The following is a 23,707-nucleotide window of genomic DNA, read 5'->3' as shown; positions in this document are numbered from 1 at the left end:
TAAATCCATAGTGAATTATTTTTTTAAAGGCCAGAGAGAGAAATTCTTCTTCACAAAAGAAAGCCAGTCACTAAACGTGGCAGGTGCGACACAACGGGAGGGCCCCGTTCTGCAGGCACACTTGACCAAGGTTACTGGGGAACGGAGAGTCGTGCGGCCTCGACTAATCACCCCACGGGTTTCCTACCAACTCCCCAGAGGACAAACTATTCGCACTGGAGAAATCTGGTCATCATCTTCGGCACATGATTAAACCTGAGGAATTCTTAGTCTTCGGCTGCAGTGACACAGGGACAACCCACGTCCGTCCCCTCTGCAGCAGCTTCACCGAAATGAGCCACATGGATTGAGTCACAAGGGAAAACTAGACAATCCGTCCTGTGGACATCACATGAGACGCCTCGCCTCGACTCCATGGTGGGGCTCCCTGCTCAGCAGAGAGTCTGCTTCTCCCTCTCCTTCTGCTGTTCCCCTGCTTGTGCTCTCTCTCTCTCTGACAAATAAAATCTTAAAAAAAAAAAAATCTTGAGGTTAAGTGGAAAACAACAACAACGGGTCCCATCACGTGACCCACCATGGGCTGTTACAACGCCCAAGCGAGCGGGTCTGTGCGTCCACTGCGGGTGCCTCTCACCATCCCAACCACACGGGAGCAGGGAGATGGCAGAATGTCACCATCAGGAGGCAGTAAAGCTTGCCCTGCAAGCTTAAGGACCAGAAGGAACGTTTTCAAATTACCTGCATGCACACCAAGCTTTAGAGCTCATGCACTCCCATGTTCAGTCTTGTTTTGAGAGTTTCCTGAAATTACACGACTGAAAACATGCACACGTGGAAGAACATGACAACGTTCTTAGTGCTGCTTACATTGCTGGTTTTAGATGGAAGTGTTAATACTGAATGACCTTTTTCTGAAGGGTATTTTAAGGAGACAAAGCAATTTTCCATAATATGGTTGCCATAGCAATTGGCCGTTAAAAAGGCTGGGAGAGAAATGATGCACGTCTGTAATCACCAGCCACTGCAACAACTAATGGTCTGGTAAAGCAACAGTCGGGGATTAATTTGAAGCAGAATAGATAAGCGGGTTTTTAAAAACTCAACAAAGAAGGAGAAGAGGAAGGAGGACTCTGTGGCTGCACAAGCAGGGCTGTGGTGACAGGCACCGACTCTGCTCGGGAGGATGGGGGGCTGCCTGGGAAGGGCTCGTCAGTGCAGAGCCTGTGGGTGACCGGAGGGGCTGGGGGCAGCGGCCTCCTCCCCCGGCCTCCCAGTGCTCCTGGGATGGTCCGCTGAACCCAAGGCTGGGGCAGGGAAGGCACCAGACAACACAGAAAATCGCATTGTGTCAGAGAGCAGTAAGGTTCTCAAAGAAGGATGGTGACATGCCAGAGACGTGAGAGCCCACTTGCGGGGGCTTCCCCTGGCCAAACTTGAGAGAATTGAAACACCAAAGTAAATACTGCAGACCACAGTAAAACAGACCACAGCACATGAGACCACTGGACCGTGAGTCCACACAGACGTGAATGAATGAATAGGAAGTTTAAGGAGGATACTTACCTAATTTCAAAGCACCGACACACAAAATACTAGTTAAGAAGAAAAGTGGATAAGCCTGGGAGATGTCATCTTAACCAAGCGATGAAAATGGCTCCCACAGCAATGGGCCACTTAACGTGACACCTGATACACGCAATGACTAGACACAGTGCCACTTCCGTGACATCCACACCAAGATGCACAGCCTGAATGTATTCGTGACGACACATCAGACAAACCCCAAATAAGGAACATTCTACTGAGCAGCTGCCCTGTGATCTTTTAAAGTGACTTCTCCATGATAGCCCAGGGAAGCCTGAGGAACGTTCCAGGCTGAGGAAGGCGAAAAGGACCTGACAGCTAAGTGGAAGAGGAGCTGAACCAGATCCTTTGGATAAAAAGGGCATTGGTAGGAGAACTGGCAGAATTTGAGTGGGGTCCAAGGATTCAATGGTAAAGTTGATAGTAATTTCCTGACATTGAGAGTTGGATTATGATTATGTAAGAGAATATTTTTATTCATTGGGAATGCATGTTAGAATATATGGGAGAAGGGCATTATGGCAACAATCTATTCTGAAACGGTTCAGTGGGGAAAAAAACTTTTGTACTATAACTTGCAACTTTTCTGTAAGTTTGAGAGTGTTTCAAAAAATAGATTTTAAAAAAGAAGGCAAATGGGGGTGCCTGGGTGGCTCGGTCGGTTAAACATCTGACTCTCAGCTTCAGCTCAGGTCATGATCTCGGGGTCATGAGATCGAGACCCATGCCAGGCTTGGCGCTGGGCATGGAGTCTGCTTGAGATTCTTTCTCTCCTTCTGCCCTGCCCCCTCACACTCTCTCTCTAAAATAAATAATATCTTTAAAAAGGTAAAAAGAAGGCAAATTACTAATATCAGAAATGAAAGCTGAGACATCACCACAGATCCCACAGACATTAGAAGGGTAATAAGGGAAAACCATGAACAACTTTATGCCCACGAATCTGATAAATGGATGAAAAGGACCAGTTCCTGGAGAGACACAATTTGCCAGAACTCACACAAGAAGAAACAGACACCAACCTTCCAAAACAGAAGGGACCAGCCCCAGATGGGCTCACTGGTGAATTGAGGAAGAAATTGTGTTAATACCTCCAATCTCTTTCCCAGGACAGAAGCAGAGGGGACAGCCGCTCTCCATCTCCTGTTGGCCTTGGGCAGAGCTTTCAAAGCAAAACCAGGTGTTTGGGTGAGGAAAGCCATGACCAAAGGGTAGAGGGTTGCTCCCTTTCTGGACCTGAGAGCCAGTTTATGCAGAAATGGAAGTCAGCACCTCGCTGCACCCACAAAATAGATCCTTGGCCCTGGGTGGGATCCCAAGCTCCACGCGACCTCAGGAGGAGTCTTGTCAGTTGGAGCCGCAGGACTGGACGCCATGGGCCGCACACGTTTAGTGGTGAAATCCTGGGCCGCAGCCACAGGGGGCAGGTTTCTTGGTGCCACCAGGAAGACCCTGCACCGAGGGAAGCCAGGCACCCAGACCTGTTCTTGACCTTGTCACAACCAGTCACCTCCACTTCACACTTGGTCCCAGGTTCCCACCTCTCCCCTTCGAGCTGACCTCTCACCTGTCCCCTGTCCCCACCTGTGTGGGTGGGGACATCCACACAGATGTGGATCCACACAGGATCCACATCTCTCCTCACCCAGCTTATTTTCCAAGGTCCTCTGACTAGAACTTCCCTCTCTCTAGACACTCGTAACCCTCTTCCCCTCTCCTATTGGCACGCTCAACTGGCTAAACTATAACCCTGCTCAATCCGGCTCTCCATCTTGTCTATACCCGCACCCACCAGGGTGAAGGACAAGAGGAAACCTGCAACTGTGCTCACTGTTCTCCCTTTGGATTCATGAACACTGGCCTGGTGGGCGTGGCCCTACGTGCCCCTACGTGGCTCCTGACCTTCCACGGCCCGGGCCAGCAGTCGCCCGCACGTCCTGACTCGGTGTGGTGTGTGCTCCCAACAAGCTCCCAGGGGATGCTGGTGCAGCTGGAACCACCACACTTGGTACCCGAGGTCCTAGATGGAGACTCCCAGCGGCCCCTCCGCCCTCAGATCTCCGCGGCACCGTCCTCGCTTTCTGTTGCGGCCATAACAAACTGCCACCCACTCTGCGGCGCCACATGGCACAGATGTGTTAGTTCTGCAGGTCGGGGCTCCAACGCAGGCCTCACGGGGCTGCGGGGAGGGTGCTGGGGAGACTCCGCTCCCCTGTATCCAGCTTCCAGCAGCGCCCGCGCCCGGGCCCACCGTCCCTCCTCCCCTGCAAGGCCAGCAGCATCGCCTCCTCCGCCTTCCCTCCACGGGCACCTCTCCCTCTGACCACCACTGGGAGAGCCTGCTTCTCAGGACCCAGGTGACGCTCCAGGACGGTCTCCCCACCTCGAGGACCCCGAGTGCTTGGCGTCTGCGAAGTGACCCACGCATTCACAGGGGGTCAGGGTGCGGACATCCCTGGGGCTGTTCTGCCTCTTGCCCATCCTCTCTCCCCACTGAGGATGGGGCTTTGTCTGGGATCCTAGCAGTTTCCCTGCCACCCCCGCAGACCCAGTGGGCGCTGTGTGGCACCAGGCACGTGCAGGGAAGGACGGATCATGTGCCGCTCTGAGGCAGGCTGAGACTCTCGCTCAGCGGCCAGAGGAAAGGCTGCTCTCCACCTCCGTCCCCACGTCAGCCGCCCACCCGCGCCACCTACGAGGCCACAAACGTCCGAGGCCACGGTTCCGTGGAGCATCCCAGTGACCCTCCCCAGATCCAGGCCTCGGCCAATTTTCTGGAGTCTCTTCCTATTTGCAGAGATGTCCATAGACGTGAAGATGTAAACGTGCTTATTCTACTCCCAGCCGCTGTCCAGAAGGAAGGCCCCCAGAGAGGCTGGCCAGCCCTCACAGCAGAGCGACTCTGGGGGGACTTTATTCTAGGCACCTACATTTAATTTCTAAAATCGCTCTGGGAAGGCAAGAGATTGAGGTTCATTTTTAAAATCTATTTGCTTGCCACCTAGACAGAAGCACAAAGAGGGGATCGTCACGGGAGGGAAGGGAGAGCTGTAAGCCAAAGAAAATGCTCTGACTTTATTTTTCTCCTTTGTGAAGCATCAACAGCAGGCTCTGTGTGGATTCGACCCGGGAAGTGCCACGTCCCCGTGGGTGACATATCAACACACACGTACACACGGAACGGGGGACGTGCCGAACTGTACCAGGCACTTAAACACACGGGATCCAAATTAAGACTTATCAGCAAGTTCATTATCTAAAAATAAATCAGCTTTTCTTTGCTTCATCAAAAGATTAGATTATAGGGCGCCTGGGTGGCTCAGTTGGTTGGGCGACTGCCTTCGGCTCAGGTCATGATCCTGGAGTCCCGGGATCGAGTCCCGCATCGGCCTCCCTGCTCGGCGGGGAGTCTGCTTCTCCCTCTGACCCTCCTCCCTCTCATGCTCTCTGTCTCTCATTCTCTCTGTCTCAAATAAATAAATAAAAAAAAAACCTTTAAAAAAAAAAATCAGATTATAGTGTACGCTGCCGGACTTTCAGAATACCGCGTTTTTACTCTCAGACAAGGGAGGACAGTGAGGATTATTACATAATCTGTCAGGTCCCATAGGCCGATCGCGGAGGCAGTCTCGTGGCGTGTCCATTGCGACCGCGCAACAGGCTTCGGCGGCGAAGCACAAAACCATTTGGAAATGCAGCGTGGAGGGCAGAAAACACTGCCAACATTTCAGGCAGGACGCTCCTGGCCCCCCGAGGTCAGACGGGCCTCCCCCACCTTCTACATGACCCGGCTGGATCTCTCCCTCCTTCTGGGCATCGACAAGGCCAAGATGAGCACTCCCGGGCTGTGCCCTCACAGGATGAGGCGGGTAAAGAGAACGTGGGTTCTTGTCTCCCCCAGTGCGGGCCGCCAGCCGTGGGGCCCAGGGGCAGATCGCTGCCGTGAGGAAGGGGGCCCGGGGGAGTTTAGCCAGTTTCCACAAGACTGCCTTCACTCAGGTGCCAGCCTCAAGTCTGTGGCCCCCAGGCCACCCAAACTTCAGACCAGTTGGCTCCAAAGTCGGGGGCCTTCACGACCACCCTTGTGTTCCACAAGTTGCTAGAACAGCTCACAGAACGCAGCGAAGCACTATGCTTACGATTAAAGTTTTATTATGACAAAAGGGTGCAAATCAGAAGCAGCCAAAGGGAGAGATGCATAGGACGAGGTGGAGGGTCCCACAGGATGCATCACCCTCCCACCACATCCAGGAGGGTCAGCGACCAGGGGCACTCAGCCCAGCCCAGTGTCCCGTGTTTAGCAGGGCTACATTATATAGACAGGATTGACTGCATTGTTGCCCATGTGGTTGAACTCAATCTCCAGCCCTCTTCCCTCCCAGAGGGTGGGCTAATGTCCCATGGTCAGTGTCTCTGGTGCAGCCGACTCCACCCTGAGTCCTCTTGTTAGCATCAACTGTCTGGGGGCCCGCCCTGAATCACAAACACACGTCTAGCCCTCGAGAAACACCAAGGGACAGAGATCACCTCCCAGGCACCAGCGACAAAGACCAGACCTCTCCTCGGGCTAAGGCCAACTTCTTCATTACACTGGGGGTATTTGTCGGGGTTCTCCAGAGAAACAGAGCCAACAGGAGATCGATTGGTTCTAAAGAACTGGCTCATGCAGTCACAGAGGCCGACAGGTCCCCAGCAAGCTGGAGGAGAGGAGAGCCAAGGCTGTGTCAGTCTGAAGTCTGGCAGGCTCAAGGCCAGGAGAACCCATCCTTCAGTTTGGATCAAAAGCAGGAAAAAGCCAGTGTCTCAGTTGAAAAGGCGATCAGGCACGAAGAATTCCCTCCTACTCACAGGACGATCAGCCTTATTGTTCTATTCAGGCCTTCGACTGATTGGATGAGGCCCACCGACACTAGGTTGAGCCGTCATGTTAATCTCATCCAGAAACATCTTCCCAGACACACCCAGAATTATGCTCGCATAAATATCTGAGCCAGGTTGATACCTAAAATGAACCATCACCAGGACCAAAGACCAGTGTTTACCACTGTCCTGAGGGACAGGCTGGCCTCACCATACTGTGGGGTCAGAGAAGGAGTGAACAGTGTGTGTGATCAAGTACTAACTGTGGTCATTTGTGGTCGTGGGGACACGGGCAACGTATTTCTATCTTCTTTTCTGGATTTTTCACGTCTTCTGTAATAGAATTTTGTAAGGAGGAGGTAAGAACGTAAGAAGCCATAGAGTCCCACAAATGGAGTCTATTCTACTCAGTTCGACTGGCTGATGCTCCTTCCCAACCCAGGTGAGGGTTAAACCGGCCGCTCCACAAAGGGTAGGAGGGCGCACCGGGCAGGAGGGTGCCCCACAGAGAAGGGGCTGGGCCAACCCAGCGCCACGCAGCGAGTCTCACGGCTGCCTGCTGTGCCCATGACTGCCCTGGGACTGTGAGCAAGGGGGTGGGCTGCCCTCGGGTCCCCCAGCCCCTTTCCTGCCTCCAGAGCTGCACCGTCCAACACGCAGCCCCTGGCCACATTAGGCCTTGAAAACGGGGCCCGTCTGGGCTGAGACACTCTCAAAGTGTAAAACACACAGAGATTCATCAAAGGACATGGGAAGCATCGTGTTCCTCGTGTTTCTATCCTGACTGTGGAAGATAGAAGGATAACATTTTGGATACATTGGGTTAAACAGAACGTACTACTTCATTTCATCTATTTTACTTTTCAGAACAATGCAAAATGGCCCATGTGGCTCAGGCCCCTTCTGTTCATGGTGTGCAGATTTGCTCCAGCCCACGGAAGCCATAACACGCTCTTCCTCGGGGCACCGATCCTTCCCTTCCGGTCCCTCCATGACTCTGAGGCTGACGGGAACCGATGAACTTCAACCCACTGGCAGCCCTGACAAGGAAGCCCCGAGAGCAGGAAACCAGGGGAGCTGCCCTGGAGACCCCCGGAGCCGGGCCCTGCCCACTTGCCCGCCGGGCTTGACCTGCTGCCCTGACCGTCAGTGTTGAGCGGTCACCCCTTTAAGCAGAGTATGTCTGTTCCACTGGATTGTTTATATGTACACACATACACACACACACACACGTACATGCGTACATATATGTGCACGTGCACTGTATACATGCACATGTGTGCGTACTTACACGTGTGTGTACATGCATGCACGCACATCCATGTGCGTGCATACATACAAATATATGTGCGCACGCACCCACAGTGAACGAGCGTGTGTACACAGGCATGTGCACGCGTGCGCACCCGTAATAAACACGCGCGCATACACATGCACGTGCGCAGGCACACGCATGCATGTACCTGTGCACATATGTGTGTGTGCATGTATATGTACACAAGTGAACACCCATATATCTGCATGCATGCACACCGATGTATGTACACACACGCACACCCACATATGTATGTATTAAGCCTGCAACGTGTGGATGCCTGAGCCACAGCTGCTCCGGGGAACACAAGTTTTCAAGGTGGAAGGCAGAGATTCTCCAAGACCAAGGGGCTCCCTGGGCTGCATCCCCCCCCAGTTAGTGCTTGCCCGTCACTCTGGAACCTAGGTGTGTTCCGCCCTGGAAGAGGGGCCATGAGGAAGCTGCAGCGGGTGGCCTGGGCCTCCCAGAGGCGGATGCCGGGCCTCTCCTCGCACAGCTCACTGCTGGGCAGGTCCCCAGCGCCCCGCGAGTCGGAGCGACAAGCCCACCCCATGCAGGTGCAGCCTGTGTTCTGAGAAGTGGCGCAGTGGCTTCGCAGGGCCCCAGCAGCGGTCACAAGCGGCGCAGCTGGCCGCCGAGAGCTCCCAGTTAGCGTCCTCGCTCCCCCGGGGCTGGGTCTGCCCGAAGATGGAAAGGCCGCAATGACTACGACAGGAAGCACTGAAAATACCTTTACTGTTTTCTCATTGTGCTCTTTGCAACACACACTTCACGGCGGCTCACCGGCTGGGCCCTTCCAGGTGGGCGTCTCTGCCGATCTTCACTTCGGCTTCGTCGTGCCCTCAGTCCTCAGTCTCTTCCTCTTCCATTATTGTCAAGGAAGCTGGATTGAAGATCAAACAAAGAGCGGGTTTTCTGCATGAATGTTCAGCAGTCCCAAGGACATGTCATCAGGTCTGCGAACACATGTACGTGGCCATGATCTAGTCAAAGACAAGTCTGGTCAACAGTCTGTCTGTCCTGGCTCCCTGTCACCAAAGGAGAAGTGTCTCCACTTCTCGTGGCCTCGCTCTGCAGAAGCCCCCGAGAAGGGGGTGCACGTCCTGCCCTGCGGGAAAGTACCGTGGCTCAGACAGCTCGGCAGGGGCAGCCGTCCAGACCCTACAAGATGTCTGGGTAGGCCTTTTCTCTGCCCGGTTGCTCCAGTGAAACCGAGTCTTCGCAACTAATGGGGAACAAGAGGCCCAGAGAGCACGTGTCCACACAGCCTGAGGTAGAGCTGAGGGTTTAGGGTGCTTCCATCTCTAACCTGGCCAGGTGCTCACCTATGAAGAGCAACAAGCAACCGCCAAAGCCCTCCCCTCCGGAGACGGTTAATAAATACACAAAAGCAGAGGTGCCGGGTCCTGAGGGGCTGCTCCCACCCCTTGGGCCACGCGTTCCCGCACCCCCGCCAGGAAGCACCCGATTCGGTCTGCGGGTGCTGACTCGCCCAGCCACGCGGCCGCCCGCACGCCTCCCTGCCCTGCCCGCCACGGGGCGGGCCTGTCCCGGACGGGGTTTCTGCGGGAGCCAAGCTGTGCCCTGTGCCTGGACGACCTGCCGTCTTACCGTCCTCCTCCCTGATGATCTCACTCTTGCCCAAGGGCTCCATACTCGCGGGCTGGGAGGCCGCCTGCTCGCCTGATGGGGCTGCCTCCGCTGTCTTGCTGGACTTGGGAAACAGAGGTATGCCTGTGGGCGCTTCCTTTTCTCTCCTGTTCTCTTGAACGACTCTGATGGCAACAGAGAAATTGAAGGCGGACAACTCAATGGGTTGTCCAGTCCTTCACCCGGACATCTCCCTAAAACAGGGGCACACATGCTTTGCCGTAGCCATGCCCACTTCAGCTTCTGATGCGTGCACCACACACATGGTCGTGCGTGGCGTCCAGATGCCCAAGGGCGAGAACAGACAGGGACAAGGTGAGTGTGCAAGCAGGTCACTCAAGATATCACCTGGCACCGCTCAGAGCAGGGGAGGGGTTTTCTTTGCTTCTGGACAAAGTGACGTGCTAGTCTCCGTGGCTCCTGTGTCGTAAGGGGGTTTGAGGTGGGGTCACTCGGCCCCGGGTGGCAATGATGAATCCAGGCTCTGACCGTGGGCAGCCACCAGCTGCTGTGGCCTTGTGTCCTCATCACCAAAATGAGAGGGGAGATTCGTGTCTGGAGCACGTCTACACCGTGGCTCACAGCCCAGAGCACCCTGCAGACACACCGGGCGGGGAGCCCCAGGCCCCGCTCGTGGGCGGACAGGGGCGAGCAGGACGCGGACCATGTCGGAGCTCCTTAACTGCTGGGGGCGTCATCAGGAGCTCGGGGGGAGCCGCTGGGCCCCTCTGGCCGCGACAGCCCCACCCGCTCCTCGCCACCCTGCGTCCCACACCTTCTGCAGGTGCGTTCAGTGGAGGAGCGACTGACCTGTAAATGATAGTGATGATGAAGGCCCCGGCAATGATCACGATCAAGGCAGAGAACACCTGCACATAGACTGGAAAACAGTTTCCGTTACGGAAGTCAGGCCTCCCGCCCGAGGCAGGTGGCGCCCTGCCCCTGCTGCCCGTGGCCTCTCCTCCACCACCGCCCCCCGACCGGGCCACTGCCGAGGGCTCCAAGGCCCCACAGACACGTGAGGCTCCACGTGGGCCACGCAGAGGACAGCTGAGGGCTGCCCGCGGGGACAGTGCAGGCAGCGTCCTCGTCTCTTCTCCAGAAAAGCCCCTTTGCTGCCCATGAACGGGGGCCCCCCACTCCAGCTCCCCAGAAACGGTTCCTCAACATTAGGGTGAGCTGTCCCAAGGCTGAAGAGAAGGAGAATGCCTCTTGGCTGATAGCCACATTCCACTGGCTGAGCGTCTCTGTATTAAGGAGGGCCTTCCACTGTCCCCCTGTCTTCTCTAGACTCGACCCAACAGAAGAACCTGGGCCTCCAGGGTTACTCTTGGGCAGCGGCCCCTATTCCCGTGCTTCCAGCTGTGGGAACGTTCTGGGCCCCTTCCCCCCCCCACCCGGGGAAGCCTTCCCGTGGGGGCCCTCCATTGCAGGCGCCTCTCCCGTTGGGACTGACGTTTGGGGTCCATGGCTCCTGGGCTCAGGGCTCAGGCAGAGCGAGGGGCTGTGTCCCGGGGTCCTGGTGCCCAGGCAGCCCCCATGAGCACGCTCAGTGGAAGCCCTGCGACCAGCACCCTCTCGGTTGGGGTGAGGTCGGGACGGGACGGGACGCAGGCAGAGCTCCCGACACGGCGCCTGGCACGCAGTTCGTGCTGTGTCCCTATCGTATTATTACCATCATGCCTTGTCTCGCACTGCTTTTCACTCTTTCAAAGGGCAGAGACTGGCTTCTTTGCACACCCCTACCTCAAGCAACAGGGTTTGCTCCAGTTCTCTTACCTCCTCCTCTAAACCGTTTTCACCTGTCCTTAACCAGCAGTAACACCATTAGATGCCACGTCCCTGGAGGTTCATTCACGTGCGGAGGCTGACATAACAAAGTGCCACCAGCGGGTGGCTTCAGACGACAGGGAGATGCGGTCTCACAGCTGTGCAGGCCGAAGTCCATGGTGGCATCCCCAGAAGGCTCCGGGGGCTCCTTTCTGCCTCTCCAGCTCCTGCAGGTCCCGGCGCTCCTTGGTGTCCTCGGCTTGGAGACCCCTCACCTGGCTCTCCGTCATCACGTGGCAGCTTCCCTTGGGACACCGTCTTCATGGGGTGCTCTCCCCTGTGCGTGCTCTGGGCATCTCTAGGTCTCCTCTTATAAGGGGCCCATGGTAGTCCAGTGTGACCTCATCTTAACTAATCACATCTGTAAAGACCGTCTTTCTAACTAAGGTCACATTCACAGGTACCAGAGGTTTGGCCTTCAAGGCATCGATGGCGGCGGGGGTGGGGTGGGGTGGGGGGATAAAATTCAACCCACAAGAGAAGGTAAGCAGTAGCTGCAGAGAAAGCTGCCTCACAGGCATGGAAGAGCGATTCCAATGGGAACTGCATTCCCTGGACTAACCCAGAGCGTCTCTGAGAACGGACGGGGCCTCCAGGATCCTTAACATGGGGGCTGAAGTCAGAGAACTGAAGGGGGTTGAAGCCAAACCGCTCAGTGATAGCAGCCCAAATGCTTACTTGTCCCCTACTGATCCGAGCTCAGTAAGTGATGGTCAGCCATACATGCGATGGGCACTCCACGGTCAAGGGTCCATCAGGGAGAGGCTGGAGGGGGCGGTGGGACCTGGCCTGTGGGGTGGCCAGCACGCCACAGCAGTGAACCAAGCAGCAAGCTGCTTGTTGAAGGCTCTGTTCTAATCAGCTGCTTTCTTTCTTTCACTGATGCGTTTCCCGTGGAAATGTGTTCACCTCAGTTCATCTTTCCATCTCCAGGGCTGTAATAACCAGCCCGCAGGATGGCCTGCAGGGATGCTTGCCTCCTGGTATTCGCACCCCGGTGCAGACGCTTCTACATTGCATAGGGCTGACCTCTGAACCAAGGGCACTGGGCAGGGTGTAACTGCCGGGGCTAGGTCAGAGTCATTGTGTCTTCAACCCGACTTTCTCGGGCCACCCGCTCTGGGAAGAGGCCATCACCATGTCGTAAGGACAGGCAAGCAGGTCTCACGGCATGAAAAGGGCTTCCTGTTAACCCTTAGTACCACTCGCCAGCAAAGCAAGCCGTCTCAGAGCAGGCCCTCCAGCCCCGGTCCGGCCCTCAGATGACTGCCACCTCGTGAGTCGCCAAGCCCACACCACCCAGCCAAGCCTCTAAGCTGTCGCTTTAGGCCACTAAGTTCTGTGTAGTTCGTTAAACAGCATAAGTAACTAATACGAGGGTGTGGCAAAGGGCATGGCACAGAGAAACTGCACTTAAATGACGCTGAATGAACTGAATGGAAATGATCAAACCAGGAGCTTTTAAGGGACAAGAAGAGAGCCCTCAAATTCTTGAATTCCAGGACATGTATGTTCCTTAGTGTGATTTTGTGTCCTGGTTCATGGAGTAAATTTAGAATTTATGTGGGTGAAGCCGTGAAAGAGACACACACGGACAACGTTGGAATATCCGATTGTCAGTATATCTTCCAAATCTTTACACATGTAAGTATTTTCAGTCTTTGGTGTCAAGTTCTTGGAGGCAGAGACTGAGTCTCTGTGATCCTCTCTGCGCAGGATCTGGCCAGCACATGATTTGCTATCAACAATATATATGGTTTATCATAAACCATATATTATGATTGGTCACTGAAAAATAGCAACAACTGAAGAAAGCATTATTATCTTTAAGGAATCTCTTGGTAATTTCGCCCCCAGATACAGTTAAAAGTTTTGAAATCATCTCAGCTAGTCCCATGAAGAAACAGAAGTCAAACACTTAGAAGAAGTGACATGTTAAATAATGTGCCCTAAATCAAGACTGAAGAATGAAGGCAAGTCATTCTCTTTGAATTCCCAATTCTTTCTCAAAGATCTAATGCTAATTCCCCAAGTTCATATTCTTAATAATACAGATTATGCCATAACACAATGTGCACTTCAAACCAGCCAATTTAAGAAGTTGGTGAAAGGTTTTCATAACATGGAATTATGTGCACAAAGAACTCATAATACCCTGTCACTGAATACTACAACTTACACAGCACAAAGGTTCACTTGCCGTCTTGAATGAGAAAGATGTCAAGGAAATGAAAAATAATTTGAGGGCACAGTGAGAACCCAAATGTAGGGCTCACTGCCCAGACTCTTCCCACAGATGGCCCAACCTCTCAAGCTTGAAAGAAGTCAGAAGTTAAAGCCTAGCCCACACAACTCATTTATTAAAACCGAAAGGATGGGAAGAGGATTAACATTTGCCTCCATGCAAAAATGACGTAACCACTTGTACAACAGTGAACCCCCTGCCCGGACAAAAAACTCCTGAGAGTCTGTGTTCTTTTCTGGGTTCCTTACAGACACTAATAAGTAAGGTGCTCTAAAGAATAAGGCTCATCTTTCAAATGAGTTACAGACATGAGGTAATAATATTAATGCACGTTATGTTTGGATTACATACTAACATGTGCAAAATGGCTAACTCTCTCCTAAAATTCTCATGAGAAGACATTCAGGGGAGGGACAGATGGGAAAAGCAGTGGCAGCAGCTTGAGTCTGTGTGTCCTCGCTAGCCACGATCTGCCTTCCAGGTTCCATCTCACCACCTTATGCTGTTGGGGCCGTTTCACTGGGACACGAGGAAACCGGAGTGACAGCCAAAGACTATGACCACATGTGAGACCTGACTTAGTAACTGAATGTCTTCTGCATCTTCATATGTGGAAGACTGAAAGAACAAATTCAAATGCCCTTTGGATGTGAATGTTTCCTGCTTTTAGAAGCCCCAAATGGTAAACAAAAAACTAAGATACATAAGTGCCTAGGACACGGGAGCCAAGAAGCAAAGCTCCACGATGTGCTCGTCTGTTGCCCTCCAACAGTGAGTTGTGTGTCAAACCACCGATGCCACAAAATGACAAAAAGGTGACAAATGCAAAAAACAGCAAATTATGGCCAAACCACCACCCAGTGCCATGCCCTCAACTCAGGAATAGCTGTCACGTACCCCCGAGCACAAGCTGCTGGATGATAGGCCATTCCACACTGGAAGACCCGGGCTCTAGAGGATCTTTCAGGTAAGATTCTGGCTACAGGTTGTAGGTTTCACAATGAGCGAAGGAGAGGACAATAAACAAATTTAATGACAAAGTGCTGTGTCTCATTGCAGCTTTTACTACCCAACTGTGTGCAACTAGACCTGAGGTTCATTAAAGTCTGGAATTTTCAGTGTGACATCAGAAAAAAAAAGGGTAGAAAAGGAGCCCCCTCCCCAACCCCTCCTCCATAAAACCAATGCGAACACTGGCAACATTTATCAGAATAAACTTTTTCAGAACTCTGAAAATTAACCAATCAAAAGTTTGCAGATGAACAGATAAGTGTCAGTAAGAACAGTGAAATGTGGACATTTTAACTGGCCCTATTCCTGCTTCTGCTCACCTCCAATTCCATGGTAGTCTTAACCCAACAGCCCACAAGCATGGTGACCACTAGCAGCCTGGCATCTCTGAAGGGGGCAGAGCAGGGCTGGAGCTTCTTCAAAGCCCAGCCCCAAAGAACGGTCATTATTTGATCCAGCCGGTGCTTCGCTAGAAGATCTCACTTGCAAGGTTGTCTTTATTTGACCTGACTTGGAGCTAATTTAGTGTGAACAGCTTCTTCTCAGGCATTTGTTGAAAACAATCAGAGGCAGTTGTTGAAAATCATGATGGCTAAACTGGCTGATAGCAGTTGGGGGTAGATAATAGGTCGACCAAAAAGTTTAAAAGGAAAATCTGGGGAAGTATCTGTCTGTAGGGAGGTCTGAAAAGCTGTGACATATTCCTTGGGATCCAGAAGGCAATGGGCATGCCCAAGGCTGTGCACATACTTAGGAAATAGCTGAGAAGGCCCTAAACTCTCACTTCTGGCTTACCTTGAGTCTGTGTAAGCATGAAGTAAAGAGTAAGGCACAGTTGGAAACTATCTGGCTGACTGTTGAAGGTGTACCTCAACACACACAGAAAGCCCCTACATGAAGATTGAGACTTTTTGTTTCCAAGAATCTAAGCAGATTTTCCAGTCATTAGCTGACCAGTAAGCTAACCAAGCCGAGTCTTCAATGGTCACAAACCACAAACAATACAGACTTGACAGAGTTAGTTCAGAAAGGTCATTAAACGATGCTAACAACAACTTTGGTGAGGCAGGTGAACATGATTTTCAGAGTTGCCACGTATTTTTATTTTATTTTATTTTATTATTTTTTTTTTTTTAAAGATTCCATTCATCCATTTGCGAGAGAATGAGAGACAGAGAGCACGAGAGGGAGGACGGTCAGAGGGAGAAGCAGACTCCCCGCCGAGCAAGGAGCCCGATGCGGGACTCGATCCCGGGACTCCAGGATCACGACCCGAGCCGAAGGCAGTCGCCCAACTGACCGAGCCACCCAGGCGCCCGCCACGTATTTTTAAATGTCTAGTTTTCAATAAAAAAAATATTAGATATGCAAAGAAACAAGAAAGTACGAACACACACACACACACACACACACACAAGCCAGAAACTGTCCCTGAGGATGACCAGATGTTGGCTCACTAGGCAAAGATTTTACATTAGCTACTTTAAATATGGTCAAAAAACTAAAGGAAACCATGTCGGAAGAGGTAAAGTAGGAGAATGATATCTCACCAAATAGAGAGTACCAATTACAGACACAGAAATTATTTTTTTAAAGAACAAAACAGAAATTCTGGAGCTGAGAGTGTAACAGAAATGAAAATATCACTAGAGGAGTTCAATAGATTTGAGCAGGCAAAAGGAAGAATCTGCAAACTTGAAGATAAATCAGTTGAGACTATCTGAGCAACAGAAAATAGAATCAAGAAAAGTTAACAGAGCCTCAGAGACCTGTGAAATACCATGGAGTGGACCAATATGCACAACAGGAGTCCCAGGAGTAGTGGAGAGAAAGGAGAAGAATAGCTGAAGAAATGACAAATCTTCCTAAATTTGATGATTAGGATAAACTTAAAGAGATCCACCCCTAGATACTTAATAAACAGTCAAAAGACAGAGAATCTTGAAAACAGAAGAGAAGCAACATGATATATATAAAGAAACCTAAAGATTAACAGCAGATTCCCCATCAGAAACCTTGGAGGCCAGAAGGCAAGATGATGAAATATTCAAAGTGTTGACAGAAAAAGACTGCTAATCAGGAATTTTATACACTGCGACTCTATCCTCCAAAAATGGACAAATTAAGACATTCCCAAACAGAAACTGAGAGAATTCATCACTAGCAGACCTGCCTTACAAGAAATACTAAAAGGGAGTCCTTCAGGATGAAAGGGTAGGATACTAGACAGTAACTCAAATCCATATGAATAATAAAGAGCATCACTAAGGTATCCAAAAGATGCCCAAAAAGAATTTGATAAAATCCAACATCCCTTCATAATAAAAACACTCAGGAAACTAGGAAGAGAAGGGAACTTACTCAACCTGACCTTTGGTAAAACCCATAGCTACCATCATACTTATGGATGAAACACTGAAAACATCCCCCTAAGATCAGGAACCAGATGAGGATGTCCATTCTCACTGGTTCTATTCCTCATGTACTAGAGTTTCCAGCCAGGGCAATTAAGCAAGAAAATGAAATCAAACCAACTATATTGGAAAAAAGAAGTAAAAAAAATCTCTATTTGCTGATGATACACTCTTGTATCTAGAAAATCCTAAGTAATCAACTATAAATGAGTAGAACTAATACACAAGTCCAAGAAGGTGGCAGGATACAAGATCACAATACAAAAATCAGTTGCATTTCTATATTCCAGCAACCTTTCAATTCTCTTGTGTCTATACCTAGGATTCTATATACAATCTGAAAATCAAATTAAGGACATATATCCATTTACAATAACATCAGAGAATAAAATACTTAGGAATAAATTTAACAAAAGAAAGGCAAGATTGGTACATGGAAAACTACAAAATATTGCAGAGAGAAATTAAAGATGACCTAAATAAATGGAAAGACATCCCTTGTTCATGGGTCGGAATACTTAACATTATTAAAATGGCAATATCCCACCCCCAAGTTATCTATAGATTCAACACAATCCCTATCAACATCTCAGAGGGCATTTTTTCCCCCAGAAATTGACAAGCTGGTCCTAAATTAATATGGAATGCAAAGAACCCATAGTAACCAAAACAATCTTGAAAAAGAACAAAATTGGAGAAGTCATGCTTTTCAATTTCAACATTTATCTTAAAGCTATAGTAATCAAAGTAGTGTGGTACTGGCTTAGTGGAATAAAACTGAGAGCCCAGAAATAAACCCTCACATTTATGGGCAATTGATTTCAGACAAGGATGCCAAAGCAATTCAATGGAGAAAGCATAGTCTTTTCAACAAATGCTGCTAGAATACCTGGATATCTAGATGCAAAAGAATGAAACTGGATCCCTGCCTCACACCGTGGAAGAAAAAAATTGAGTCAAAATGGACCAAAGCCATAAATGTATAAGCTAAAACCATAAAACTCTTAGAAAATAACAGAGATGTCAATCTTTGTGACCTCGGATTAGACAATGGTTTCTTAGCTATGACACCAAAAGCCCAAGCAACCACAGAACAAATAGATAAACGAGGCATCATCAAAACTAAAAAATGTGGGCACCTGGGTGGCTCAGTTGGTTAAGCCACTGCCTTCAGCTCAGGTCATGATCCTGGAGTCCCGGGATCGAGTCCCGCATCGGGCTCCCTGCTCGGCGGGGAGTCTGCTTCTCCCTCTGACCCTCCCCCTTCTCATGCTCTATCTCATTCTCTCTCTCAAATAAATAAATAAAATCTTAGAAAAAAAAAAAACTAAAAAATGTTGTGCTTCAAAGAGACACTATCAAGAAAGTGAAAAGATGACCAACAGATTGGGAAAAGTAGTTGCAAATCACATATCTGATAAGGGTCTACTATCCAGAATAGATACAGAGCTCTTACAACACCACAATAAAAAGACAATTAATCTAGTTAAAAACTGTGCCAGAAATGTGAATAGACTTCTTCAGAGATGACATACAAATGGCCAAATGCACATGCAAAGGTACTCAACATCATTACTCATCAGAGAAATACCATCCAAACCACAGTGAGACACAACTTCATATCCATCATGGCGGCGAACATCAAAAAGACAGACAACTAGTGTTGGTGAGGATCCGGAGAAATTGGAATTTAGGTAATGTTGAGACTGTCAAACAGTGCAGCTACTGTCGAAAATAGTTTGGCAGTTCTTTAAACATTTTAAGTATATTTAATAAATGATCCAGAAATTCCACTTCTGGGTAAATACCCAAGAGAAGTGAAAACATATGTTCATGCAAAAACTTATACACACATGTTCCTAGTAGCTAACAAGTGGGGACAACCCAAATTTCCATCAGCTAACAGAGGGATAAACCAAGTGCGGTCTATCCCTACAGTGGAGTATTACTCAGCCATAAACAGGAATGCAGTGCTGACCTGCTCCCACGGGCATGAGTTCTGAAAACACGTGAAAGGAGCCAGACACACAAGGCTACATACTGTATGATTCCATGAATGTGAAATGTCCAGGTCAGTGGTCACCAGGGGCTGGAGGTGGGAGGGGATGGGGACTGTCCAGTTGATGAGTACAGGGCTTCTTTGGGGCTAATACAAATGTTCTGGAAGTGATAGTGGTGATGGTTGCCCAATTCTGTGAAGACACTAAAAACCACTGAATTGTACACTTTATTTAAAGGGGTAAGTTGTACGGTATGAGAATTTTATCTCAATAAAAATAACCAAAAAAGAGGTAACTTCCAGCTGTTTCGATCTACAGGTACAGGGAAAGGTGTGGGATCCTAGGGTTGCTCGGGTCTCCCAGACGCAGTGAGAAGTAAGGAGAGTCTGGTCCCAAGCCTTCCAACTCAAGATCTGGATGAGAAATTGTCATCAGAAAATCTTCTCAGCTAGTAATGGCATTTCTTGTGGCCTCTGCTTTCACCTCCTTCTGAGAAGCCAAACTTCCTCCTCTTTTGCCCTAAGTGCCAAATCTTCACCATAAAGCCAGACAGATGCACCCCCTTGGCGAGCCAGGACCCTGCGGATGCTTTGGGTTCTTCGATCTTTTTGCGCAGAACGTCACTTCCTTCTTGAACAAGGAGCTGGCTTAGGGTTTGGGGTCTGTGGGATCAGGCAGCCCCATGGGTCACTCCTTGGGAACAGTTATGAGTCATGAATGTTTCTGACTTCCTAGGCCTTCCCATGTCCGGGAATGAGAGAGCTCACTCTGCGTCTCACCTCCAAGGGCTCAGCCTACCTGGGGCTCGGAGGAGAGAACAAGAAACCTTTCCCGTCTCCCGGCACAAGCGTGCCTTTATCCACTGGGGAGGTGAGGACAGGGGAGAGTGGCCTGGGACAGGGAGGGCCCAGGACACTTTCGCCCACAGCATGGGAGCTGCTGAGTGTCCGTGGCCCATGCCAGTTTCTGTCTGTGGGGCACCTTCCTCCTCTCTGGCAAGACCTTGTGTAGGCCGCCCCGCCACACACACCCCATTCCTCTCCAAACACTCCTAGAGCCAAGCACCCTCATTTCTAAAAAGGCCACAAACAGGGCAAGAAAACACATCAATCATCAAGTGAATTTTGTGAGGGTTTGGAAATACTAATTTAGAAAATTCTAGAGGCCGAGAGGCCCAAAGCTCTGAAGTGTGAGCAAAGCCCCAGACGGTGTAACTAGAAGACCCCTTCCCCCAGGGCATCCCAGCTTGTATCCTGCCCCGCACCTAACTCTCCCACTCAACTGTGAATCCCTCAACCCCGGCGGAAGCAGGCCCTACTGTGGGGGTGGTGGCCTCCCCCCGCTCCCACAGCCTCCCCGTCTCGGGACTCCCTGCTGGCCCCGCCGTCCCAGGCGCATCCCGGACTCCCGGGGTCAGGGCGCACTCAGTGGGGTCTGGTTTTATGCTGACCGTGACAGGGCTGTGGAGAAGCCCCGTGGGGTCTGACCTTGGGCACAGCCGGCGGCCAGCCCCGCCTCGAACCAGCTGCTTCTGCCCCCTCCCCGCATGCCCAGGGTCTTCCCGGGACCCTTCTTGTATCAGCTCAGTTCCATCCAGGAGTGAACTTCCTTTCGCCCCGCTAACTCGCCAGAGTGATGGAACCGGGGCGCAGCGGAGGCCGCAGGGGCACGAAGCCCGTGGGCCTCGGTGGCTGCTCGGCCTGGGGCGGGGGGCGCGGATGCTCACCGGGGACGGCTTTCTCGTAGCACACGCCCTTATAAAAGCAGCAGCCGAGCTCCTTGCAGCGGTCCCTGGTGACGTTGTAGTCACAGATGTCGTACAGAGGAATGTCACACACTGCAAAGCAGACACACAGCGCTGCCAGGAGCCCCAGCCCGTGGCCGGGGGCGCTCCAAGGCTGGCGCTGGGGGGGGGGGTGTGACATGTTTAATTATGCATCATACAAATCCCTCTCCCAAGATCTAGGATGAATCCGATTTCTGAACAAAATAATGTCGAGTTAACTGCAGGCACTGATGCGGGTCCTCTAACGACTGAGGACATGGTGAATCTCAGCGGCACTGGGACCGGCGTCCGCAAAGCAAACGGAAGACGAAGATCGGATACAACAGACATCGGGGCGCAGGCACAAGGTGTGACTAATTCACAGGGGAGCACACGGTGAGTTAAAATTATCAACTCAGGCTGAAGATTATTCCATAATTTAAAAGGACAGAACGTAAAATGTCAGTTTTGACCAAAAGCAAGGGCTGTGGGCCCAGCAGCGCAGACGGCGGGGGACGCATCCCAGCGCCGAATGCTGACGCGCTTCCAGCCTCGGGGACTCGTGAGTCCCCTCAGGAGCAGGCAGCAGTGTCTGCCCAAACTCTGCTGGGGTCTCCCGGCGCGAGGGCGGGGGCTCCAGAGAAACCCACTGTCCCTCCCGCTCCTTCCCGAGGCGTGTGGCCGGAATGCCACCACGCACACAGCAGCCAGGCTGGGCGGGCTCAGGGGACAGAGAAGCCCGCATCACCCTCCTGCACCACTGCCCTCTCCCGGAGCCCGGCTGGCTGGCCAGGTAGGGCCGGCCCCCCCCGCGGCCCGGGGTCACCGAGTGCTCAGTCACCCTGCAAGGCGTGTCATCCATTTAAAGGCATGCCAGTCGTGCCCAGCTTCGCCTCCGATGGGGTCTGGGCTGCAGGGAGCCCGCCCAGGCCCTCACGGTGGCGGCCTGGGGAGCACGGCCACCACCGCACTCGTGGGCGACTCCCACACAATTCGGAGCGGGGGCCCCACAGGATGACAGCCCGCATGGTGGCAAACACAGGTGTGCTCAGCCCCCTCCACGTTGTCCACAAAGTTCCAGGAAACCCAAGAGCACACAGCTGACCAGGAAAGCTGGGGTCCCCATCACCCCACTGTCTTCACAGAGCCAGAGGACCTAGGGTTCTCCAAGGTGCTCCATGACAGCAGAGGATTATTTCAGCAAAGAGCACAGGCAGGAAACAAGCTGTTGAGGCATAATTTTGTTCATAATGACTGTTCTCTTCAACATCACTCCCCGCATGAGAACACGTGGGTCTGTGATTTCCCAGTCCGGCTGCTTTCATGGAACAGTCTGGAAGGGCAGCTGGTCCCCAGAGCACCTGTGCAGAAGGTCAGTCTCCCAGCACATCTGAGATCTCCGTGCCCACCCCACCCTCCCAGGACTGTTTTATCTGCCTGGACCTCCCCCGCGGTCTGGGTGTGTTTCTGGGAAGTTGCCCCCAGAAGAATCTCGTCTACTTCTCCATCCCTGGCGTGACCCCTTCAGAGCTGGGGTCTGGAAAGCGCCCAGCCGACTGTCCGCAGGGTGGAGACAGGAGGGTTCAGACGAGGGGACAGTGGTTGCGGGAGGGGAGGACCGCAGACCGCCCCGCTGTTGAGCCCCACATTTTCCTTGCGGCCACTCCACACACATCACACACACGGCACTTGTAAGGCACTTCACAGTTTACAAGGCACGGTCACGGAACTACTCTCAACGTCACGGCACCTCGCGAGGGAAAGGACGCTGGTTTGAGAGGCCACGTAATCCAGCCACAAGGGCCAAGAGCACAGGCCACACGCCAGGTCCCTGCGCTCAAGTCCCCTCCCCCGCTGCCGGCGCGTGACCTGGCAGAGCCCCGTCTTCTCTACAGTGGGGACGGGACGGGACGGGGACCGGACGGGACGGGGCGGGGCGGTCTCGGCGGTGGGGCTCTGGAAGGACTAAGTGCCGTAGAGCTGTGGAGAGAGCTCACCACCTAGGGCCGGGGCTGGCCCGGGGTTGGCTCAGCTGATGAAGGACGGCCGGAGTCCCGAGCTTGGCAAGCACACCCTGGCCGTCGCTCCGCCACCAGCCCAGCGCGGGTCTTCCACCCTCGGGGCGGGCAGAGGGCCCGGCGCGCAGAGCCACGCGGTAAGGTGTAACTCACCCTGGTGTGGGGTGGGGGACCCGCCGGCTCGCCCTCTGCCCTCAACAGGACACCGTCTGAACGGTGTGCGACTGAGCCCCAGGCCGGCACCCTGCTTGGCTAGGTGGACCTGAGCCCCTAGAGGCTGGGTGCACCCCTCCGTCTCCCCACACCCACCTGGCGAGCACCTGCCAGGCATGGCGAGCTGGGGTATGGTGGGCAGAGATGAAGATGGCCAATCCCGCCCCCTGCCCCGGCCAGGCCCTCTTTAGGAGGCTGCCTGTCATCTCGACACCCTCCCTCGTTCCTTCACCCCGTATGTTCGGTCCCAGGCTGGTGCCCCGAGGCTGTGCAAGCCTTCAGGTGCACACCTGAGCCACGCCATCCCTGCCAGCAGCGGCAGGAGGACAGCCCAGACGTGGGGGAGCTAAAGCCGCACACCGGAGGACAGAACACTGGGCAGGCAGCGCTTCTGCAGGGGAGGGCGGGGGGGCCCCCCCGCACAGAGTCAGCTCCTGCCCTTGGGGCTTGACGGCACTCCTGGAAGTCTGTAAAGGAGGGTCAGGCACGCCCTCCCAAGGCTGCATCCTGGAGGATGGAGGGGGAGCCCTGGCCAGGGCAGGGATGAAGGTCTGAACCAATGGGCACAGCAGGCTCACCTGGGCTCTGCTCTGAACTCTGGTCCACCAGCATCCAGGCTGCCTGTAACGACCCTATGCCCCCCTCACCTGCCCAGCTTCCTCTAACTGCCCAGTCCCTACCCCCTCCCTCCCCCTCCACCTGGCCGCCTGCCACACCTCCCCTCCACCTCCCCCTGCCAACCCTCTACCTGCCCACATCCCTCCACCTGCCCAGCCCCCACACCTGCCTTCCCCCTCCCCCT

The 23,707-nt window shown here is 52.5% G+C and overlaps 1 protein-coding gene across 1 annotated transcript; it reads right to left on the bottom strand.

The window, feature by feature from the left end:
* Window positions 1-9,046: 9,046 nt before the first annotated feature.
* Window positions 9,047-20,834, bottom strand: TEX29 (testis expressed 29). Its single transcript, XM_081815518.1, has 4 exons — window positions 20,636-20,834; window positions 10,220-10,289; window positions 9,371-9,534; window positions 9,047-9,084 (listed from the first exon to the last, which is right to left on the bottom strand). Exons 1-4 carry the CDS (start codon window positions 20,832-20,834, stop codon window positions 9,047-9,049), a joined length of 471 nt encoding a protein of 156 aa, XP_081671644.1.
* Between the last annotated feature and the right edge of the window lie 2,873 nt (window positions 20,835-23,707).

Source organism: Leptonychotes weddellii, chromosome 3 (genome assembly GCF_054177405.1).
Source record: "Leptonychotes weddellii isolate Sample4059 chromosome 3, ASM5417740v2, whole genome shotgun sequence".
In the NCBI taxonomy this organism is placed as follows: Eukaryota; Metazoa; Chordata; class Mammalia; order Carnivora; family Phocidae; genus Leptonychotes; species Leptonychotes weddellii.
Note: the sequence above shows the minus strand (reverse complement) of the source record. Positions and strands in the feature narration are given on the sequence as shown.